This window comes from Citrus clementina, unplaced genomic scaffold (genome assembly GCF_000493195.1).
Source record: "Citrus clementina cultivar Clemenules unplaced genomic scaffold, Citrus_clementina_v1.0 scaffold_8, whole genome shotgun sequence".
Classification (NCBI taxonomy): Eukaryota; Viridiplantae; Streptophyta; class Magnoliopsida; order Sapindales; family Rutaceae; genus Citrus; species Citrus x clementina.
In genome coordinates this window covers 22,183,338-22,201,646 of record NW_006262022.1, presented here as the reverse complement: position 1 = coordinate 22,201,646, position 18,309 = coordinate 22,183,338, and the positions used below count along the sequence as shown (strand labels likewise).

Sequence of the window (18,309 nt, the reverse complement as noted above, 5' to 3'; positions counted from 1 at the left end):
TAAAACTGTATATTTAAAATTTGTTTATAAAATTCTTTTTTATTGTGTTGATAGAGAATGTGATATATTTGAATAATTTGATCTAATGAAAAGAAAAAGAATACGTATGACTATCAAGAAAATAAACCATCAGATTACAAAAATGTTATTAATTGTTACTATATCATTTTGTAACTTCCTATTACTATTGACAATGTTATAATATTGACTTTGTTTTTATTAGACCAAACCATCACCTTTTTTTTAATAAGTTAAATCACTACTAACATTTTAACCCTGATTTCAATTTATTTAATGATTATATAATTTAATATTTTATAGAACAAATATCTAACTCCAGCTAAAAAAAAGAAGAACAAAGTGTTGAAATGCAAACATACTTGAAAATTAAATAAAAACTTTGTTCTTCCATAAAAAAAATTATAAAAATTAAGTAGTATTAGTGAAATTTTCTACTTTTTCACCTTTTTTTTTTTTTGATATCGCGTCGGCAAACAAGGCTGCTTTGCCTAAAGCCCGTAAACTAACTAAGAGTCATCCCTCTTTAATTAAAAATCGACGCATTAGCATATTAATTGAATATATGCATCTGCATAAAGAAAATTCCGGCCTAACCCAGCCGTTAGTTCGCCACTAAAATATATTCATGGCCAACTAATAAATTCCCCCGTGAGACTTGGCACATAAAAATTATATAAGGGAAAAAGACAATTAAACCCAAGGTTTGTCTTAATTGACAGCTAAACACACACTGGTTTAGAAGCAGACATCGAGCAAGCTCCTTTTTATTAGCGAATTGTCTATATGATCATGGAATTACCAAGATTAATGTCTTTATTTCAATCCAAATAGATAGAATTCACGAATAAAAGTGATATGTATGTACGATACAGTTTAGATTCAATTGTCCGTCTGAACAATGAGATCTAGTAATCTATTGGAGTAAATTTTAAAAATTTAGGTGTCCTACTAGATTAATACGTAAAAGTTTGTACATATTATGTACATTACCTAGTACTCTTCCCACTGAGTCATGTAATGTTGTAAGCATATCAAAATCATGAGTAGCCATTTGTGTATATCTTAGAATCCCTCCATTTGCATTGGATTAAGAGATATATTATACCATGATCCATTTAACAGTTAGGGAAAAAAGTAGGTAATGATGCCATGCATCTTCATCGATGAAAACAAACCGATGTTACCCAGGTGATTTCTTTTCAATTTGTTTGTAAATAGAGAGAGTAGGTTTAAAATTAAACAACCAGTAGCTTCTGCTCCACGCAGCACTTTTCATGTCACGGGTCCAACCTTGTTTGCATCGATCTAATTGTCTTGTTCTCCTGCTCAACAAGATACGAATCCTATGTGGGGTTTTTGTCTTCTACTTGTCTGTAAATAAAAGCTTTAATATTGCTATTGATCTTTCTCTTGTTATGAACGTGAGCGGACACGGTTGAAAAGGTTTTAAATATTGTTAGCTAATAGAATCAATTTCATCGCAATCGAGAGATAGAACTAAAATGTTGTTACAATTCAAATTTTTGATAGATTATGCATCAGATCTTGAAAAGGTCAATATCTTAGAGTTTTGCTTCTTATAATCATGATAGGATAAAAGCTTATACTTTTCTTAAGAAAACATTCAAATAGAGAATGACATCTTGTTCCTGTAGCAAACACAAACCTCTAAATAAGTATTGATTATTTGAGAAATCATTAAACTCCCAAATACAACTTTTATGTTACTTTTTATTGAATAACATCAAGTTTTATATAATCAAGCTTATTTAATATTACAACCTAAAAATTAGTAACACTAAGTGTATTCTCGCATAATACTCCACTGCTTGCATGTAGTTCCACAAACTAAGTGCAACTATAACTAATACAATAAAATAAAATAAATCATTTTATTTATTGTAAGAGTTTGTATTAACGTAGGGAAAACCATATCAAAAATCGTTTGGAGGAAACCATGCATGACAAAAATTTCAAAAGCAATTTTTACATCAAGATTCTCATAGTAAAATCTTAAAGCTCTGTAAATCTTATTTCAGCTCACAATTTGATATTTGCTGACGTGAAGTCTCATGATTAACATACTAGAAGTAAGATACAGAGTCAAATTCTAAAAACTGCTAAAATTGTTTCCTAACGCCTGCACAATCCCAGAAACGACACCTTACAGTGCAGCCACGAAACGGAGGCTACAAAATGCCTAAGGCAACATCACAACATAAAGAAGCCAAGGAAAATTATATCCTCTTTGTTTCGTCTGAGTTCAATTTTGTTCCCCACCTTAGTGTCTGTACATCCTGTGTCTGATATACATTATGTGTGTGAAACCTCACGATAGCTATACATACGCTTATGTTGGTTAAGAACACACCGGAAGAGTACAAATAATTCAATTAGACACATGCATGCGACCATTATTTTTCTCCAGCTACCACGCCATGTTACCACGCAATGGCACATCAATAATGCAACATATCATGTCCCTCGCTATACGTTCCCACAACTATCATTGTAGTTAAACTTTAAATTCTGTCCACAAGAGTATGCTTCTCACAATTCCTACAAGAAAAGTTGCTCCGTACCCTCGAGAAAACAACAAAAAATCTTTGTCAGGTCATGTGTTCATGATTTGGTATGTACCAAATAGACATTGCATGTGACACTTCTTTAATTATGAAGTCAAGTTTCTCTCATTAGATATATGTAGCAAATACATTCAAATGCTTTTGTATCGATCTTACGCAACTCAAAAAGAGGATCATTGAACCACCTTTTGAGATTTAAAAATTTTTAAATTTCAAATCCAAGCATGTCAAGCAAAGAAATCAAATCTTATGCAACTCCATTGAAGAGGGTCATAAAATTCTTTCACCAGCCCGAGGTTACTAGGTTTTCAAACACATGGGAGTACTCTTTGTTGTGCGTAGTTTCGGGGACCGAGGACACGGTAAGAGAAAGCATCCATATCTTTTGAGAGGAAGATCCAAATGCCTAAAGCCAAAAGTAGTTGGAGGACCAATCAATCCCATGCCACCTGAGCTCTCCCTTCCCTCATTTCGTGCAAAGATGAATGATTTTTGGTTTCAAGAACATAACTATAGAATAAAATGAGCAATGGTCGTTTTCTAGTTACTGTAATAAAATAATGCGATACCATACAAAAGAACCACTATCTGTTGAATATGTATATACATACACCTAACCCATGACAGAAATTCCTGACGTGATACCGAATGATTTTTAATTGAATCCAAGACAATGACTAAGCTTAAAATATTACAAAAGGTATATGCCATAAACCTAAAAGAATTAAAATCCACATGTTTTTCAATGTTAAAATTTCTACAAAAAATAGTCACAAGCTAACAACCGCATCACCTCAAACCACGTGATCCAGCATGTAAATCCCATCCATTGTTTGCATCCCAAATAAGAAAAATGAAAATTTATAAATACAAGGGGGGGAGGGGGGGGGGGGGGGGGGGACAGACCAGCTTCAAAGAAAATTCAGAATAATGAATCTGCCTGAATAATGAGCCAAAAAGAATCTCATATTCCATAAAACAAACCCGACAATGAAAATTAGTAATTGTACCAATAACTATAAAAGATATTAACAATTTTAAGATAATATCATATTAAGAAGCCTTGATCTACACATTTGACCAAATAATCTATATTATTTATTGAATTAGTCTTTCGCCCCTCCAAAGAAAAGCAATTAGACCATAATATCCCATATGCTAGCTATTTATGTGCAAACACCCATACATACCATACAAAACCAAGCCAAACCAACCCTGATATCAATTCACAAATTCAGGCATTTGTCAATATAATAGTTGAGAATTTACCCCACAGAACAAAGGGGGGGAAAAGAAAGTAGTTGATCATGTGTGTACAACACTAGATAGCAACAGGATGCTGTCTCACACCGGGAGGCCAAAATGTAGCACCAGATAATGAGGCTCAAAGGCACATCAGGAAAATTTAGCCAAATGTGACATCATCTTCTAGAACTGATGAATTGTACATGTTCACATGGTTTCCAGTAGCTCTCCCACGCTAATTGTTATTTCTTCCTTGTATATTTTTTTCCCCCTTGTACTGTATATCATCTTCCACAGATCTCCAAGCCTCTGCAGCTAAACACAAGAATTAACGAGGGGATAAGGTTTTTAAGGTAAGGGAGAGTAACACCTTTCCCATAAAAACATTACTCTACCTGTTCTTTCATCTCCAGTGACTTGAGAAAATATTTTGTCTTGAGCTTCAATATCCCCTGCTATCTCTGGATAAGGCGATCTAATACTGCAGCCATACTGAAGCTGCAATTTTCCAGTTCATTAGCAACATTCTTATATTCTGTATAACACTTTCACTTCACTGACATTTGTAAGTTGCCCAATTTTCCATCATGGTCGTTATGACCACTTCTAAGCATGCGACTCTAATCAGTTGACTACAGATGAGAAATTTGCATATCTATTAGTACAAATTAAGACTACAAAAGAAAAATTATCTAGAACTAAAAAAGACAAGCATCTTATACTATGTTAACAAGGCCCCAACATATCCTTCTTGTTTTGATTCTAGTATCATCATAAAGGTGTGATGAATTAAGGGACCTAAGTTAGTATCCAGAGCTGATGTTCCCAGGAAAAAGTTTATTCTAATAACATTATCTCTTTGATACAATGAATGGGCTAATTCAATATAAACTAAGGAAGCTAAAGCACCTATCAGGTAATCTATCCGTTCAAACCAAATGCTTTCAAGATACAGATAGAATCAAATTTCAGATTTCAGACCAACATATACAACTAACTAAAAAGAAAATCTCCAATCTAACCATAGGGATGGAATCAACATACTGCGTTAAAACGTAAAGGAAATGTTAAAACAAAATACAGTAGTCGGCTACTCAACAACTTACCTTCATTCATTTCACTCTCCATCATCAAATGAGGTCAAATCTTTGGAAAGGCTCCGATCAAACAGTTGTGGTGTCGAGTATGAGCCTACTTTAATTTTTTGAGAATCACATGGAATTAATGCATCAAAATTTCAGCATATAACAATCATTTATACAACAATTGAGGTATAAAAAAGATAAATCAGTAGATTAGGAAACTAAAAATACAAAATTTAGAACTTGCAATATATATATTCATCAAACAAAGAGATACAAAGCTAAATAAACAAAAACTACAAGTTATATATTACTTGGCGGAGATTTAAGTAGTTCCAAAAGTGCGAAATACGCAAAAACAGAGAACGGGGATTGTAATTCTAAAGATCAGGTTATAATTTTACCTAGATTAAGAAAAATGGGCAGTCGTTTGCGATTGATGAACCCTCAATTGCAATTTGAGGATTGTAATTTGATTAATTTGTTTAGGGTTAGGGTTTGGGATTGGAGTTACCGACATTTTTGGGGAAAATTTTGGCGCCTATTAGGACTTGTTTTGGGACAGCAGAACTACGGACCCTACAAAGGAACAATTTGGGCTTTGGGTAGGATTTTTCATTTTTTTTGAGAAAATGACAAAAAAGTTCCCATGGCATAAAATTTTCTTTAGAGAAAGGAAAGCAAAAGGCTGAAAACAACTTTTAGAATGAAATTGGTGAATTTATATCGATGACATTTTAAATTGGGGTCCTTCTATCTTACATACATGTAAGATACATTTCTTTCATATGAATAGTATATGGGTCCCACACATATACTATTCATGTGAGAGGGATGTATCTTACATGCATGTAAGATAGGGATTGCCTTTAAATTGAGATATATAAGGGTGTCGCCACTTAGTACAAATTGAGTGGCGGGCTCCCTCCCTTCCCCGGCACCCAGTCAAAATATTAAGCCTCTCTTATTGTTCAGGGGCGCCATAAGCGAACAAGGCAATCGACTAGAATTTTATTAAAATATTAAGCCCCTCCCATTATTAATAAGACCATTATATATATATATATATCTAACTACCAAAACATTTTAATATACTTTTTGCATTATATTTATTTCTACACTTGTATGAATGAACTATTATGATACTAAGATTTTAAATAAAATAACTATTTTACTCCAAATTAAATTAAAATACTATTTTATCCTACAAAATTTTAAAAAATAAAAAAATATAATTACCATTTAATTAATTGAAATTTTTTATTGAAAATTGAGTGTGTGAGTACCATTAATTAATTAATAAAAATATTATTGATTTTTTAAATCCTTTTGACCTACAAAAAGTGTAAAACTCATCTCAGATATTTTCTTTTTTTTAATCAATCATACAATCACAATTATCAAACTTTTTTTATTGTTTAAATTAATCACCAGAATAATAATAGTCTAAACCAACTTTGAATAATAACAAAATTATAAATACAAAAATTATCGTTTAAAAATTATAATTATAAAAATCAATTTGTTGGATTTTGAGATTTGTTTTTACAAATTCAGAGGTATTCTTGTGATTATTTTTTATTTTTTTTAAAAATTTTGTAGAATAAAATGGTCTTTAATTCATTTAGGGTAAAATGATCATTTTATTTAAATTCTTAATATCAAAGTGGTTGACAGATAGAAGTTTAGAAAAAAATGTGGTGTTAAAAACATATCAAAATTTTGTGGTGATTACATATACATATGACAAAACAGGGGTGGTGCAGACTGCAGAGATAATTTCCCTTTTATTTATCAAAAAGTAGGGGTGGGCATCGGTTCGGTTTGGTTTCGAGATAAACTTTTGGTTTCGGTTCAATTTGGATCTTAAATTCAAAATCCATTCAGTTTTTAAGGAAAACAAAATCCAAACCGGAACCGATAGTTCGGTTTCGTATCGGTTTTTTGGTTCGATTTTAATTTTTCAGTAACGGTTCACTTAACAATTTGGATTAACAAATCGGTTTTTTGATCCACCCTAACTTGCACACAAAGACAAGGCCTAATATAATCAATGTATAATCAACATAAATAAAATAATTTACAAATTTGTATTCATAAAATAAAATTGCAAGGATTTTGGACTAAAATGAATAATTTTCATAATCATTATCTCTATTTTTAATATTAAAACTTTTGCCCCAAAACATAGGGATCAAAATGATATATTGCCTGTTGACTTTCGGTCAAGAACCCTTTTAAAAAGTTTGCAAAAAATTTTCGGCCATAATAGACTTTTTATATGCAAATATTTCCTAAAAATTAGGCCATACTATAATTTTATAAAGGGCAGGGATCCAATGATATTATTGGTTCAGTTCGTTTTTTTTTTTTGAACTTTTGATCCGAAAAGTATTTCTATATTCGATTTTTTAACTTCAAAAAAACTGAACCAAAACTAAAAAACCGAACCAAATTGAATTTTTCGGTCTCGGTTTAGTTTTGCCCACCCCTATCAAAAAGGGCCTTCATTTTTATATTTATTTAAAAAATAAAAATTGATACACAAAATTCTAAAAAAACACCATGCATCTTAAAAACACAAAAGAAAACCATAAAATAGTTTTTTAATAAAATTTAATTATTATTATTAAAGATATCATTTATATTTGTTTGCCGAAGGCCTTAATTTTCTTAAAACCAGCCTTGGGTGGGCTGTTGTGAGAACAATGGTTTGAGTCCCGTAATAGAGACTTAATATTTCTTCTTCCAATTATATAATTGGGTGGAGATAGATCTCTCTTATCAGTGGAGAATATATCCCTATAATATTAATTAGGGTAGAAATTTAGGTTTTCTTTCATAAATTTGATCTACAATAGTCTAATAGATGCTTGTTTATAAATATCAATAGGCATTTGATTATAATAATACATATTAGTTAAAAAAATGTGTATCACTGTATTTATAAAAACGGTTAATTTTGAATTATCCTCCTCAAGAAATGACTATCTTAAAATTACCTCCTTATTTTTTTAAAACCTCAATTTACCCTCATTTTTGTTAAGGACAAAAAAATCAATCTATCCCCATTTTTCTCTTATCTTTTGAATAAAAAATAAGATAACTTGAAGTTTTAAAAAGTTTAGGATGATATGAAAATAGTCAATTCCCGATAGAGATAATATGAAATTTATCCCTATATAAAAAGATACACACATTCAGTTCATGATTTAATTGAATAATGGACAATTTCATGCATGTACGACGGTTTCTTTTCAGTAAACTTCACTTACAATTTTTTTGCAACAGATTTGCATTCATGATCATGTATGATTATTAATTGATAACCACAGCACAAAGTATCAAAGCCTTGCATTTTGTGAGGAGAAACTCAAATAATGGGGAACCTGCTTAGATGGAGTACTCAAGCTCAAACCTGCATATCTATCATTACATGCATGCGTGTTACCAATGTGTAATAAGTAACATGCAAGAATTTACCGAGAAAATCAACACAACATATCCAAGATTCTCCAATTCTTCGCCAGTCAGCCAGCCAGCAGGGGTTACTGCTTATATTATTACTGCCTTATTGGGGAACGAATTTCTAGAGAAATGTGACCGAGCGAGTGTGTCTCGTGAGCATATATAGCCAAAGCCAAACAAAAAACTGATCGGACAATAAACAAAAGCAGTCATCTCTTGTCTTTTGTATCATACAAAAACTTTACCATCAAACATCACTACTGCCTTTCTTTTCTTGTGGGTCCTCATCCACTCAGCTCTCACGGACGGCTGCCCCCCCTCCCTCCAATCTTTTATTTTTTCTCTTTTCCTTTCTTTCTCTCTCATTCCTTCATGATTTCACATATAGTAGTCCTAAATTCAATTATAGCATAATCATTTTTCACCTCTCCAATGGCTGGCTGTAAAGGTAATTCACTTTTCTTTATCACCTTTTTCCAAATCATCAACTTTGATATATATGCTTGCAACATTGTGTAGACACATAACATTGTACGTACGATTCTATAGCTAGCTACTCTATTTGTCTTATTATATGTATCATACAATATATGTAAGTATACATTCCTCTACCACACACACACACACACACACATATATATTATATTTATATAATAATATAGACGGTGGTCCAGGTGAGTCTATGGCTGACTGACTTCGAGAGAAGCCGTGTAAGATAAGGAGAGAGTGAGAGAAGAGAGAGAAAGATAGAGAGGGAGAATATTCTCTCAAGGTTGCTTTCTTTTTGGTGTTTTCTTCTGAGTTTCAAAGCAAACTGATGAAGAATTTTTTTTTTTGGTTGGGCAACAAGAGTCTAATTTCTTGAACTAGAACAAAGTTTTGATTTAGATTCGTTTGTTCTAGGGAGCAAGAGCAACAAAATTTGAGAGAATTATTTCTTTTGGACTGTTTTTCTTTATAAGCTCTCTCTGTGTTGTTTTTTCTTTGTTTTGGTAGCTACTGCTGCTACTACTGCTTTCAGTTTATTGTTTAGCTCTTCTTGTTTTAGATATATAGCCTGGGACAAAACCATCCATTACTTTTGAGTTCCACTTACGAAATGATGTCTCAAGATCATGGACTCTCAGTTCCCTCCACTCTTAAAGGGTTTGTTCAGGAACCAAATTCAAACCCTAACCCTAACCCTAGTTCAAATCAACTGAAGAGGAAGAGAAATTTACCAGGAACACCAGGTAACAATTACTATCTTGATATCTCATCTTCTGATCCTTATACTTTGGTTGATGGGTTCTGTGTTTCAAGTAGATCCAGATGCAGAAGTGATAGCTTTATCTCCAAAATCTCTCATGGCCACAAATCGATTCCTATGTGAAATTTGCAACAAGGGTTTCCAAAGAGACCAGAATTTGCAGCTTCACAGAAGAGGCCACAATCTGCCATGGAAGCTGAAGCAAAGAACAAACAAAGAAGTAAGAAAGAAGGTGTATATTTGCCCAGAAAAAAGCTGCGTGCATCATGATCCATCAAGAGCCCTAGGTGACCTCACTGGAATAAAGAAGCACTTCAGCAGAAAACATGGGGAAAAGAAATGGAAGTGTGAGAAATGTTCAAAGAAATATGCAGTTCAATCAGATTGGAAAGCTCATAGTAAGATTTGCGGCACTCGAGAGTATAGATGCGACTGTGGCACTCTCTTTTCCAGGTAATTAATGTCATCCGAATTAAACAAACATCTCTAGCTAGTTCAAGAATCTTTATTTATTGCTTCAAATGATTAGTTTGGTGTGTGATGAATTTAATGCTCGCATGAACAAAGGAAATGGATTTTTTTTTTCGGTTGGTTATCAAACAGGAAGGACAGTTTTATCACACACAGGGCCTTTTGTGACGCTTTAGCTGAAGAAAGTGCAAGGTTCACTACAATTTCATCCACAAACCCTCAAGCTGCCGCTGCAATCCCCCAATTTTCCTCAGTCTTTAGGCAGCAACAACAATCGGCTCCTGGATCCGAGCTTGCAGGTAATAATGTTATTGCAGATGGGCAGAAGCCGAGACTACCGCTGTGGCTAGACCAAGCCAATAATTCAAATGCCATGTTAACACCAATTGGCTCATCGTCAACAGGCTTGCCTGAATTGTCACAAATGGTGTCACCAATGAATATGTTTGGATCTTTGTCACAAATGCAATGGTTTTCAGGTGGTGCCAATCTTTCAATGTCGTCGTCATCATCATTGCCACGGGGAATACCAAAAGAGGAAGAAGAAAACAAAGCTTATAATTTGTCCGAGTCCATGACTTCTTTGTATCCGAGTAACCAGAGCGGCCAGCAGCAGCAGCAACAACAACAACAACAACAACAAGGACTAGCTCACATGTCAGCTACTGCCCTCTTGCAAAAAGCAGCACAAATGGGTTCTACAAGAAGCAATGCGAACAACAGTACTGGGTTTGGGCTAATGAGCACTTCATTCAACTCGTTCAACCAAACCGACAAGAACGAATTGCACAAGTTTTTCAAGCAACCAAATCAGCAAGTTGCTGATAATGATCAGAACTTGAATGAATTAATTATGAATTCATTTTCTTGTCCAACCAATATGGGAGCCGTAGCCGGGTCATCAAACGCAAGTTTGTTAATGGCCAACGCAAAGAATGCAAGCAATGAAGCTGAGAGAAGGCTCACAAGAGATTTTCTTGGCGTTGGAGTGGAATCGAGCAGGCCACTTTCTCAACAAGAGCTAGCAAAGTTCATGAATTTGAGCAGCCAGTACGGTGGAAACCCACATCATCGAAGCTAGGTATTTTAAAAGGTATAGCATATTTAGGACAATGATGAAGGCTTTTTAGAGCCGAGTTGCACTCAAGAGGAAGCGAAAGCAGCAAAGCGAGTCAACTCAGCAAAGAGAGGAGAGTGAGTGAGTGAGTAGGGGCAAGTCAAGTGGGCCCCTATTATGCATGTAGTTGTAATATTTTTACCTTTTTTTTCTTTCTTTATTATTATAACGTCGTTGATCGAACCAAGATCGATCGTGTTGAAACACATGGTCGTGACCACTTGTTGTCTTGTTCTTTTCTCTAATTCTTAGTCCTTAAATTTGCCTTTTCAAATTTTCTCACTGATTGTACTGTCGCAGCTGTGACCAATTTTGGTTGTGGGATTTGAAGATTCAAATCAAAAGCATATGAGGATTGAGGATATAGATATGTAGGGCCTGTAGCTTCGGTTCAAACTAACGTGTTCCCCCTCTTAAAGGCTGAACAATATGAAGTGGGTCACGATAATCTTGCCCATATTATCCTTTATATTGTCTTATAATTATAATGAATATTTTAAAAGAATGGGAATTTTCAGATCTCAAAAGGTTCTATAGTAGGTATTATACTTAATTAATAAATGTGTGTCAATTTATTTTGAAAAATTACTATTTAATTGATAGTTATACTCAATTAAATTACACTTAGTAGGCATGCATTGATTGGGTATGGTATCGCTAATGTATTCTGAAATTTCTCTCTATATACATAGAGCATTTCTATTTTTTAAGTGTTAGTTAAACTCACATATTTCTATATGATATCATGATCACGGACTTTATACAGTATTATAACAAAAATATATATACAAGTGAGCCTAGACTAAAAATATAAATTTTAGACAATCCTTAAGGCACGAACTTACCATATCAAGTGATGGGCTTAAATTTTGAAGGCATATGGTGCTTGAATTATAATATATCGGGACTTGAATGAATCTCTTACCATGACTTAAAATTGATGCAAAAGAAGTTTCAATTTTTTTTTCCCATTGGCTAAATGCTGAAAGCTCGAATATGTGTGCGTGTGTGATGGATGCAAAATTTGGTCCAAATTTGCACCGCATTAGTCTACCACAAAAAGCGCGTTAAGCGTTCATTTTCATTGCCACCATATCAAACAGCTATTAGCAACCCTCTTAATTATATATATATATATATTTTCCTTCCCCTAGTTGAATTTTTTTTGTTGGATGATGTGAAATTTTTCACGCCTTATTTGACTCCAGTCTTGACGGCCAAACTATTGTACTTGTGGTTCTTACAATTGATTAATTTCCGCAACTCGTTCAATAATTGGGACAGAAAACACATTATTTTCAACCCAAAAAAATCAATTTTCCCATTACTATTGCAGAAACTCCGTGTAGTGAACCAAATACGTCGAAGAAAGTGCGATATATTGTTGAAAATTTTGTCTTTAATACTGCTGTTGGCAATTGTCATGTCAACTTGTGGTGATCAATAAGCCTACCATTACCATGTGCTCACTTTGTATGAACCAATTTATGTCTCAATCGTAGCTCATTGCCGTCCTCTGTCTCGATCTCTTGCGATCTAAATGATCTTAAATTTGGGTCCATTTGTTCACTGAAGGGTTAATTTAAAATTGATTTTATTTCTATTAATTGATTGTTATTTTTACTCATTAACTTTAAGCTTTTGAGTTAAACAATATCTCTAGGTAGCTTATACTTCAAATTCTACCCATTTTCTCTTTCTTGCAAAACACCCATCACTGTCAAGAGAAATATTCCTGATTGACTTGTATGTAGGCGTCATAAGTCAGCTAGGAAGGCAACGAGTTTCTTATTCATTACCACACAAGTAGCGGTTGGTAAAGAGAGGGAATGTCATAAAATTAAGAAACGAAAGGAGGTTGATTATAGGAAATTAAAGGAATTTAATTTGTTAATTAGCCTTATCATTTAGCCGATTGCCAACATTAGAATCACGTCATGATTACCAATTGAATCATTGACAATAGAAAGTTTTGTAGAACGTACGCTTTCATATGCAGTACATATTTCTCATCATGAGAGCAAATGTGGATATTGCTTCAAGAAAAAGCACTTTCAACTATTTTTTTAAAGCATTTTGTACCAAATCATTTTCACTTTTATCTTCTTTTCATAATGCTAGCTCTACTTGCGGTTCTTGAGAAATTAAGCTTAGGCTTTTTAATTCAATGATAAAGGGTTTCTTCATTTGGATCATACAGTGACTTGCTATATAAAAAAAAAAAACTTTCTTGGTGGAGGAAAAGTAAAAGCTATCAATTTAGTATAATAATTTGTGTTAATTAATTAAGGAGCCATTAATGGTAAAATCATGTAGATTTGTAGGGAGAATTATGAACTTAGTTTTCATGGAGGAGAAAGAAGGTTAAGGACGATCAGTAATTTGCAAGTTGATTGAATTAAAGCTTCTTTTTCATTGGTTTGTTCGAAGAAAAAATTCAACAAAGCCATCATTCGAAGTGAAACTACATTCAACAACCCAACACTGTTTCGAGGATGTGATCCCATAATCTTTCATGCATCACCTTTTGAAAATTGATATTGACCCTTCAGCAACTTTTAACTAGGTAGATCTTTATTAAGATCAAATCAATTACTTCAACCACATGTTTAATTATATAATTATACATATGATATACACACTGATAGCCAATCGCCGGTGCCCTTGGACCCCAGATGGCAATAATTATCATGTACGGGCCGGCCTTTTTTTTTTGGGGGAGGTGGGGGAACTGGCTTGAGTGTAAAATTGATTATCGAATGAGTTCGAAACCATACTTATATATATAGTAATTTTTTTGTCTGAAATTTTAAAATTCGGGAAAGTTTTAAAACCATACGGCTTTAAAAACTTATAGTTTAAGCTTTTAAAACTATGCAGTTTTAAAATTTTTCCGCACTTTTCCGCACATTAAAAATCTGAACTCGAACATTTCTCTCTCTCTCTCTATATATATATATAAAAGATGAACGACAAGTTGGCTGTAGACTCCGGATGTGAACGACTTGTTGTTCTGACAAAACCCTTCTCATTCTCTTTTTTTCTTTTTTTTTGGTTACCTTTTCATACGTACTGACAAAACCGTCTATATGCTCTAAAATTATGAAGTGTGAACCGCTCTCATCTCATCTTAGGCACAAAGCATTCTTGACTGTAGATGGGTTCTCAAGTTCTTAATTGATGGGTAATTACAAGTCAATTATATCGTCGCTTAAATTAATGTGAGATACAAGTTGTTGAAAAATGTAGCTTGTTGAATCAAATTATCATTTAGAAAATTTCTAATGAATGTTCCGTTCTTTATTAAAGTGTGGGAATAACATGCACACCGTATTTTTATAAACCATTTCACAATTGTATGAAAATTCTTTCACAATCATATGAAAATCTATCTAGCACTTTAATAAAATACAGAAATCCTTATTAGAAAAGTACTCATTATAATATCATAAATAAAATGTAAATTTTCCGAATTTATGAGGAGAAAATTTTATATAGAATATGAAAATCTATCTAATACTTTTTAATAAAGTACAAAAACCTTCATTAGAAAAATACTCATTATAATATCGTAAATAAAATTTTCAAATTTACGAGGAGAAAATTTTATATGGGATGGTCCCAGTCAGACCATACAATAAATGCTTTGCCATGTAATTCAAATGTCTTTTTCTTTTTCTTTTTTTTTTCTCTTTTTATTTTGATTGTTGAAATTGCATGTATCAAAATAGTATTTGACAGGACAGACGATGCGGTGCACCGGACTTTAGGTAAGCGTTCCATTTTTTTATTTTTTTTTTCCGTCTCTTTTTTAAGTTGTCATGTCCAATCGACTTCTCACTTGACTTCAAGCCCTTGTTTTAGGGTAAATGTTGGGCTTTTGATTAGACCCAAACAAAGTGTTTACTGGGTTTTTCCCATTTAATTATTACAAATCATTACTAAATCGATAAATCTTACCGAATAAATGGTGATAATCCCCTGATTAAAGACGACATAAACCAAGATTTTTGCGTCACTACTTTGTGCCTATCTGAACATCTCTCAATATATAAATGTTTTGATAGGCTGAAAAAAGCCTATATTATTTCCCAGAGTATATATATATATGCATCTATATCATATGGTAAAGTGAAAATTTATAAATAAGAGCAGATCGCCTTATGTGAAAGCAAAAAGTGAGTGACCAAAGTCCAATGACACATAATCGATTTTAAATAGAATTAAAAAAATTCACAAATTACATAGAATTGGGGAAAATAAAAAAGGATAACAAAAAGGAGAAAAAGAAACCCTCAAAATAAAATCTTAACAGCAGATCACAAACAAAGAGAAATTATCATACAAATGGGACAGAAAAGAAAAGGACAAAATTATTGGAAACCACTCACCATGTCGCCTTATCTATTGTCGATCACCACCGTTCGATTTAAAAATCATACAAACCGTCCATCATGTATATAACTCATCAGAATTATTTCCTGCTGTCACAACAAAAATATCACTGCAGCAATAGCATGTGCAAAGACCACCGCATTTTTTATATTGTTCATGAGACTCATTGCACTAGAGTCATCCACTTTACCATCAGGACCGTCAGCAACCGCATCAGCCTTCTTCTTCTTAGGTTTTTCCGGTGCCGGCGCCGGCGCCGGAGGCTTAGCTCCGAAAAGATCCCAAGGAAGTAGCACTTTATCCACTTGATAAACAGCAAGTTGCCCATCGGTGTACACAGTACCAGACACGCTTGTGTTGGTAATGCCTGATGATATGTTCACTGAATTGCCAAAAGTAGTCACATTGAGTGGATACTCGAATCTGCTGCTGTCCCCAGCATTTGTTCTCAAGGGATTGCTTACAGTTTGGAACTGGGATAATGAAACGTAAGTGGGGATTACGTGGAACTGGATTAGGGCAACCTTTTCTTGGTCGTTTAGGGAGTTGAGGGTCCCGGAACTGAGGCTTGAGAAGGCGTTATCGGTCGGTGCAAAGAGGGTCATGCCATTGTTTGTGTCATTGAGCTGGTGATCAATTTGATCAGCTACTGAGGTGGCTTTTAGTAGCCGGATAAAGAGAGTAAACTGGCCGGCTTTTTCAAGGACTTTGGTGACGTTTGTGGGGCCCGGTGGTCCGGGAGCCGGAGCTGCTGCTGGCTGGGCTAATACGGTATTTGTGCAATGCAGGAGAAAGAGGAGGACTAGTGAAAATGCAAAGAAATGTTGTTTCCTAGTCATCTTTGTAGTCAATATGCAATGGAAAGAAAACAACGCAAGAAAGGACCACTTTGAACAAAGTGTTTTGATGAAAATGAAGAGGAGGGAAAGGGGTTTTATTAAGGTCTGGGAAGAGAATAAAAGTTAGGTAAAATGTACAATTTTAATTAGTTAGCAGATTCATCCTTAGTTGTTACAAATCTATCTTTGTGAGATAGGTGGAGGAGGGATCAATAATGGAGTATATGATATTCTTTTAGCAACTAGCTTGCTTGTAAAGGCAGGAAAAAAGGGGAGAGATTTCAAGTGGGTGTTTGGGCAAATAGAGATGGATATGATAGCTTTCGCTTTTACTTATGTGTATAATTTTGGTAAAACTTAAAAATGTTGATAATTATTTTTTCTTTTAAATACAGAAACGTTGATTGGTGTTTTACATTGGCTAATAATGAGAAGTTACTTGGTTTTATAAGCAGAATACATTACTTCACCTAATAGTTTAGTCTTATGCGTTAAATATCTAGAAATCTTATGCCAAATCCCCGAACAAGTGGTATTAGAGTCAATAGAACAACTCAATTGTTTCGGACGAAAGGACCGAGGTTCGGCGGTAGTTTCGTCAAGAGAGGTAATTGAGTTGTGTGCTACATTATTTATTAAAGGGAAATTACTTGGATTTATAAGTAGAATAAGTCAATTCACCCAATAAACTAACTTTTTTAGTGAATGTGTAAATATCTTAACTCAAGCCCCAATACATAATTATAATTAAGAATTAATCAAAATATCCTGGATCAGTCTTAAATATATGGGGAAAAAAATTTTTAACTTTCGCTAATACATGAAATATAATATTAAAGCTCTTTCTCACATGAGTGATAAAGAATAATTTAACATCCTACTAATGGATGGTCAGAAAAAAGAACGTTCATGCTATAGTTGCTTAATGCATATTGCCATAGCCTTAAAAAAGAAGTTTCTTTAGTTGCACTTCTTGCGACAGACCATTTCAATGAAAATTGATAGTTATTTTATGAGATGGACCTACGGGTCCAACCTCACGAATGCTATCCTCTATCTTCATGAAAGTTACACTCTGCCAAGTGGCAGTGTCAACTCTGATGGCTAGCTAGCTCATTGTGGGTCATTCATGGATTTGTGGTGGATCCACAAGTATCATGGGAGTTAAAACGTTAAATCTTGATACTTAATTTCTATTTGTTAATAAGCAGCTTCTCAATGATTGAATGATTAATTAGTATCAATTAAAATTGTAGATTATGCAATTGGACAAGAGCCCATCAAAAGCTGACTCCAACATGACTGCAGCCCATAATGATTTACCCCTAATGGGTACTTACACAAATAGCCATAGTTGCCTATTTTCCCAATTCTTTTCAAGCATTTGCTATGACTTTTCTCTAATGCAACTTTTTTCTTTTCAACCTTGGTTTTTTGCTTCTCACATTCTAAGTTTAATGTTTTGCGTTTTATACTACCAGAGGTGACATACTAAGAATTTTCTTTTTCATACCAGGATTGTATCTGACAATTAATGCATGATTTAAATAAAAAATAAAAAGAGAGAGATCAGCAAATGAGTTTATAAATAGTAATATTTATTTGTGATGATTTACTTTGAGCTCAAATAAAAGTTAGGTATGTTCTGATCACCTGACTTCAAGCCACCAATTATGTTGCAAAGAATTGGCTATTAGACACTCGTAAATCTATAATAATAATAATAATAAAGTCGTTATCCGAAATCATAAGCTCTTTCTGTTTATGTCGTATGATATGAAACACTAGAAGCTCATTTGTTTATGAGAATGTAAAGGTGAAAGTAAATGTTAAAGTT

General features: G+C 33.6%; 2 protein-coding genes and 1 long non-coding RNA gene across 4 annotated transcripts; 1 reads left to right on the top strand and 2 right to left on the bottom strand.

Moving 5' to 3' along the window:
- Positions 1 to 3,686: 3,686 nt before the first annotated feature.
- Positions 3,687 to 5,552, bottom strand: LOC18035565. 2 transcript variants are annotated; one of them, XR_002904294.1, is made up of 4 exons: positions 5,338 to 5,552; positions 4,958 to 5,045; positions 4,247 to 4,349; positions 3,687 to 4,166 (listed from the first exon to the last, which is right to left on the bottom strand). It is a non-coding gene; the product is annotated as an uncharacterized LOC18035565 (long non-coding RNA). The 2 variants fall into 2 exon arrangements; XR_002904293.1 differs by having other exon boundaries at positions 4,958 to 5,042.
- Positions 5,553 to 9,091: 3,539 nt separating this feature from the next.
- LOC18034191 (protein indeterminate-domain 9) lies at positions 9,092 to 11,507 on the top strand. The gene is made up of 3 exons (XM_006424543.2): positions 9,092 to 9,633; positions 9,707 to 10,103; positions 10,254 to 11,507. The coding sequence occupies exons 1-3, from the start codon at positions 9,501 to 9,503 to the stop codon at positions 11,200 to 11,202; spliced, it is 1,479 nt and encodes a 492-aa protein (XP_006424606.1). The 5' UTR covers positions 9,092 to 9,500; the 3' UTR covers positions 11,203 to 11,507.
- Positions 11,508 to 15,519: 4,012 nt separating this feature from the next.
- Positions 15,520 to 16,547, bottom strand: LOC18033702 (fasciclin-like arabinogalactan protein 12). Its single transcript, XM_024179310.1, has one exon. It carries the CDS (start codon positions 16,470 to 16,472, stop codon positions 15,726 to 15,728), a length of 747 nt encoding a protein of 248 aa, XP_024035078.1. The 5' UTR covers positions 16,473 to 16,547; the 3' UTR covers positions 15,520 to 15,725.
- Positions 16,548 to 18,309: the final 1,762 nt, after the last annotated feature.